Source organism: Telopea speciosissima, unplaced genomic scaffold (assembly GCF_018873765.1).
Source record: "Telopea speciosissima isolate NSW1024214 ecotype Mountain lineage unplaced genomic scaffold, Tspe_v1 Tspe_v1.0824, whole genome shotgun sequence".
NCBI lineage: Eukaryota > Viridiplantae > Streptophyta > Magnoliopsida > Proteales > Proteaceae > Telopea > Telopea speciosissima.
The window spans coordinates 1-5,969 of NW_025318160.1; the positions used below are offsets into that span (position 1 = coordinate 1).

Genomic DNA, 5,969 nt, shown 5'->3' on the forward strand with positions numbered 1-5,969 from the left:
GTCAAAATAATTTGTCAAGGGTTTATGAATTATCATAGGAGTTTTACAAAATTGAGAGAAAGGGGCATTCTATCACCCAATATTTCATGACTTTAAGCGAATGTATGAAGAATTGAATGCCCTTCTTCCTATTTCTTCGGATGTGAAGCAGATGCAAATCCAAAGAGAGCAATTAGCCGTTATGGGTTTTTTGGGAGGACTCGGGCAGGAGTCTGTCCGATCACAAATCCTTGCCAGTGAAAATATTGCCTTACTCACAGATACATTTGCTCGTGTTCTTCGAGTGTCTCGTGACTCCACACCAGCAGTTGACAGTTCAGCTTTGGTTTCACAAACTGGAGCTAGTGGAGGTAGCCGTAGAGATGGTAGTTACCGTGGGGGAAGTCGTGGACGTGGGGCTGGTCGTGGTACAGGATGTGGTTCATTTCAGCTAGGTAACAGCCAAGGTTATGGGCAGTCTAATGCCTCTTCTGATGGATTGGCTGCTGTCTGGACATGTCACCATTATTGTCAACCTGGCCACATTCAGAGATTTTGTTGGAACCTTCATGGGAAGCCTAGACAGCAACAATTTGCTAATTCTGCTACTAGTAGTGATTTAGCCCCTCAGTCTCAACCTTCTGAGGGTAAGGTGATTGTTATGTCTGACGAAGAGTATGCACGGTACAACCAGTTTTAGATTTCACAGCCAACTTCTTCCACTGCTACTTTGGTTAAGACAGGTAATGCCATTGCATGCCTTTCCGCTGCTTCCAGTCCCTGGATCATTGGGCATCAGACCACATGTCAGGAATGTCAGGTATCTTTTCCTCTTTGTCTCCATCATCATCCAGTGTTACCTTAGCCGATAGATCTTTAGCCAAGGTTAAGGGCACTGGTACTGTTCATCCTAACTCTTCATTGTCCCCGTCTTCCGTTCTCTACCTTCCGGATTTTCCATTTAATCTTCTGTCAGTAAGTAAATTAACCAATACTTTTAACTGTTCAGTGACATTCTATCCCGATTCTTGTGTTTTTTAGGATCTTGCTACGAAGAAGACGATTGGTAGAGGACGTGAGTCAGGGGGGCTGTATCTACTTGATGGCTCTCAGTCTGTTGCTTGTTCCAGTGTTGCTTCACATCATCAAATTCATTGTTGGCTTGGTCATCCGTCCTTGGAAAGCCTTAAGAAGTTAGATTCTAGTTTTCGTTCTCTTTCTAGTCTTGAGTGTGAGTCTTGTCAGTTTGGGAAACTCCACCATGTGAGTTATCCCCCTAGAGTCAATAACCGTTCTGTTTCTCCTTTTTCTTTGGTTCATTCTGATGTATGGGGTCCGTGTCCTGTCGTATCACATCTGGGTTTTAAATACTTTGTTACATTTGTTGATGACTATTCAAGGATGACTTGGTTATATTTAATGAAAAATAGATCTGAATTATTTTCTATATTTTGTGCGTTTGTTTCTGAAATTCGAACGCAGTTTGGTGTGACTGTGAAAATTCTTCGTAGTGATAATGCCAAAGAGTACTTTTCTGCTCCCTTTTCTGCATTTATGGTACAACATGGTATGGTTCACCAGTCTTCCTGTTCTGACACCCCATAACAAAACGGTGTGGCAGAAAGGAAAAATCGTCACCTAATGGAGGTAACTCGTTCCCTGTTGTTTGAAATGAAGGTTCCCAAACATTTTTGGGCTGATGCCATACTAACTGCATGCTACCTTATTAATGCCTTCATCCATTTTGCGAGGCGAAATCCCTCATTCCTTATTGTTTCCAATTGAACCATTGTTTGTTTTGCCGCCTCGTATTTTACCATTGTTTGTTTTGCCGCCTCGTATTTTTGGTTGTACGTGCTTTATTCGTAATTATACACCTGGACTGTCTAAGTTGGGTCCTAAAGCCATTAAGTGTATGTTTCTTGGTTATTCTTGTACCCAAAAGGGGTATCGCTGTTTTTCTCCATCCTTGCGGAAATATTTTATTACAGCTGATGTCTCCTTCTTCGAATCCACGCCATATCATGCTGATCCAGTAAATGTCTCTGAGTTGGATGATGATTTCCCGGTGTATGTTATTCAATCTTCTGCTCCAACACCACCAGCTCCTGCACTGGGATTGCCGCCAACCAAGGTTTATGTCCACCGCCCACAAGTAGCTGCTGCCCCTCCTGTTCTCGCCGACTCTGTCACGTCTTCTTTTGCTGCAGGTCCTACCACAGCTACCCCTTCAGTTGAGCCTATTGTTTCTGACTTTGACATTCTGATTGCTAAACGAAAAGGTACCTGTAGTTGGACTCAACATCCTATTTCTAGATTTGTTTCTTATTCTTCTTCTGTCTTCTCCATTTCGTTCCTTTTTATCTACTGTTGAGGTCCACCCCCTTCCTAAGTCTGTGACAAAGGCATTATCTATTCCTGGCTGGAGGACAGCTATGGAGGAAGAGTTATTGGCATTAAAGGTGAATGATACTTGGGATATTGTACCGCTGCCCCAAGGGAAAACTGCCATCAGTTGTCGATGGATATATGCAGTGAAGGTTAATCCTGATGGTTCTCTTGCTCGTTTGAAGGCGAGACTTTTAGCTAAGGGTTATGCATAGGTGTATGGTAAAGACTACTTAGATACCTTTTCACCTGTGGCCAAACTTGCTTCTGTTCATATTCTGATATCACTTGCAGCCACATATCACTGGCCTTTATTCCAGCTTGATGTTAAGAATGCGTTTTTACATGGGACTCTACAGGAGGAGGTTTATATGGAGCAACTACCAGGGTTTGTTGCTCAGGGGTAGGCTGGAATGGTGTGTAGATTAAAAAAATCATTGTATGGGCTGAAACAGTCTCCTCGTGCATGGTTTGGCAGATTTACTGAAGTTGTTCTGGCCTTTGGCATGTCCAGATATAGAAGTGATCACTCGTTCTTTTATAGACAGTCGGATGCAGGGAGGATTTTTCTGATTGTGTACGTTGATGATATTATCATCATTGGTGATGATTTAGTTGGTATAGCAGAGTTGAAGTCATACCTTCAACAGAAATTTCAGACCAAAGACTTGGGGAAGTTAAAATATTTTTTGGGAATTGAAGTGGCACAGTCTCGGAAAGGAGTTTTTCTATCATAGCGAAAGTATGTGTTGGACTTACTTACTGAGACAGGTATGCTCGGATGTAAGCCTATTGACTCACCCATGGACCAGAATGTGAAACTTGTTGCTGAAGGGGGAGATGCTCTTGATGATCCTGAGAAATATAGAAGATTGGTGGGTAAGCTGAATTACTTAACAGTTACTCGACCTGACATTGCTTTTTCAGTGAGTATGGTGAGTCAATTCCTTTCCTCTCCTCGGACATCTCATTGGGATGCAGTTATACGCATTTTAAGGTATCTCAAAAAGGCTCCAAGTAGAGGAATTGTGTATCAAGATCATGGACATAGTAGAGTTGAAGGGTTTTCAGATGCTGATTGGGTAGGATCTCCAACTGACAGAAGGTCGACTATTGGGTACTGCACATTTGTTGGAGGAAATCTGGTTTCATGGAAGAGCAAGAAGCAGAGTGTTGTAGCTCATTCCAGTGCTGAGTCAGAATACAGAGCTATGGCACAAGTAACATGTGAATTAATGTGGATACAACAGCTATTGTCTGAGTTGGGGTTCAAGATTCCAACTCCCATGCAATTATGGTGTGATAATCAGGCATCAATTCATATTGCTTCCAATCCTATGTTCCATGAGAGGACGAAGCACATTGAAATTGATTGCCATTTTGTTCGGGAAAAGATGTAGAGTGGATTGATTCTTCCAGGCCATATCAGAACTAGAGAGCAGCTTGCAGATGTATTTACTAAGTCATTGGGTAATGAGAGGATAGAGTATATTTATAACAAGCTGGGCATGATCGATATATATATATGCTCCAGCTTGAGGGGGAGTGTTAGAATGCTTGTCGTGGGTTCCAAACAGGATCTCGTGATTAGCGCCTGGTGCTAATCACAAGATTCCTTAAGCCCCATTATGAGGTCCTTTTTTGTCTTTTTACTTCTTCCCTATACCTATGTATTATATCCTTTTGGCTCTTCTATGCAATACACAGAATTCTTACAGCTACAACTCTCCTCTCTCCTTTTCTCCTTCTCTTCCTCTTCACTTCTCTGATTTTCACAGGTAACAAAGCAATTATGAGGCTTCAAATTCTGTACCATACTTGTTTTTTGAGTATTAGGCCCAATATTTAATTGAATAAATAGGGAGAAATAAGAAAAAATATTCCGTTTTAATTAGAAAAATAAGGGATATTTATGCCTTTATGGTACAGCAATTGAAGCACATATGAGGCTTCAAATGTTTTACCATAGTTTGATGTTTTCATGTTTATAATGGCTTCTTTTTTTATGCAACAGTAAGGAGGTGAGATAATGGCCGATAGTGAAGGCGATGGGGGAAGAGGCAGGAGAGGAGGCAGAGGAGGAGGCAAGGGAGGTGGAGGTGGAGGTGGAGGTAATAAGAGAGAGATAGCATGGCAGCATGGTGTTCCTATTGATGGTGACAAAAGAAAAACACGATGTGACTATTGTCATAAAGTGAAGAATTCAGGTGGGGCCACAAGACTGAAACAACATTTGGTAGGGAATGCCACAGATGTGATGGCATGCATGCAGGTACCTGTTGAGGTTGCTAGGGCTATAGATGAGAGCATGAGGGGAGGGAAATAGAGGAAAGCAGAAAAGGACAAGCAAAAGGCAGCATTTGAGGAGGCAGTTTGTGCAACCCACCCAGGTGGTGTACAGGGGGATTGTGATAGTAATTATGACAGTGATGACCTTGCATATGTGCCTAATGATGTGGAGACAGAGGCGGAGGCTAGAGATTTTAGGCGGGCACAGGCGAGGAGCATGGCCAGCTTACGTGATCAGCAAGATAGACACAGAGGAGGAGCTGGTCCGTCTACGGCAGGTGGTAGTGGTAGTGGAGGTGGTAGGCATCCTATATTTCCCTTTAGGAGATCTCAGAGTACTAGGGCAGCTCCACCTCCACCTCCAGTTCCAGTGGTCCCACCATGAGTGGATCCCGTGCTACAGCAGGATCGCGCCAGAGACAGAAAAAAAAGGCAACAAGCAGCCCAGAATTAAGGGGGCATGGGGTAATATGAAGGGAATGGTTGGAGAAGCCGTGTCTAAGTGGTTGTTATTCCATAGCATCCTAGCAAACGTCACCACGGGGCCCTATTACAAGCCGATTCTAGATGTGGTTGCTGAAGCTGGCCCAGGGGTCAAGGGGCCCAAGGCATATGAGGTGATGAATGTGTGTTTACCAAACTAGAAAAGAGAGCTGCAAGAATATATAGATGATCTGAGGGTGATGTGGGAGAGCTACGGGATTACGATCATGTGTGATGGTTGGACTGGGCCCACAAGAAAGTCAATCATCAACTTTATGGTTTACTGTGATGGGAGGACAGTATTCCTAAAATCTGTGGATGCATCTAGGGAGAAAAAAGATGCAAAATACATCCTATACGTTGTTAAAGGATGTTGTTAAGGATGTGGGAGTGGAGAATGTTGTCAAGATTGGGACGGACAACGGAAGTAACTTTAAGAAGGCTGGTCTAAAGATGATGAACAACAAAAAGTACCATCTCTTCTGGGCCCATTGCATTGATTTGATTCTAAAGGACATGGGAAAGCTGAAATTGGTGCGGACTATTGTTGAGAAAGCTAGACAAGTGAGCACCTTTGTTTACAATCATGGGTTTGCACTGAATCTGATTAGGGAGAAGTGTGGTGGGGACTTGGTTAGGCCCGGAATCACCAGATTTGCGACAAACTACATTGCACTAAAGAATTTTGAGACAAAGAAGACTGGACTCAAAGCTATGTTTACATCTGAAGAATGGTTTGGGTAGAGGGAGTCGAGTTCCCCTGGTGGTAGGGCAGCACAAGCAACCATTGCATCTGAGGAGTTTTGGACCTAGTTGGGTAAGGTGGTCAA

General features: G+C 43.1%; 1 protein-coding gene across 1 annotated transcript; it reads left to right on the forward strand.

Annotated features, from left to right (window-relative positions):
* Window positions 1-3,170: 3,170 nt before the first annotated feature.
* On the forward strand, window positions 3,171-3,767 carry LOC122648339 (secreted RxLR effector protein 161-like). The gene has a single exon (XM_043841567.1). The coding sequence runs from the start codon at window positions 3,171-3,173 to the stop codon at window positions 3,765-3,767; it is 597 nt and encodes a 198-aa protein (XP_043697502.1).
* The last annotated feature ends 2,202 nt before the right edge of the window (window positions 3,768-5,969 follow it).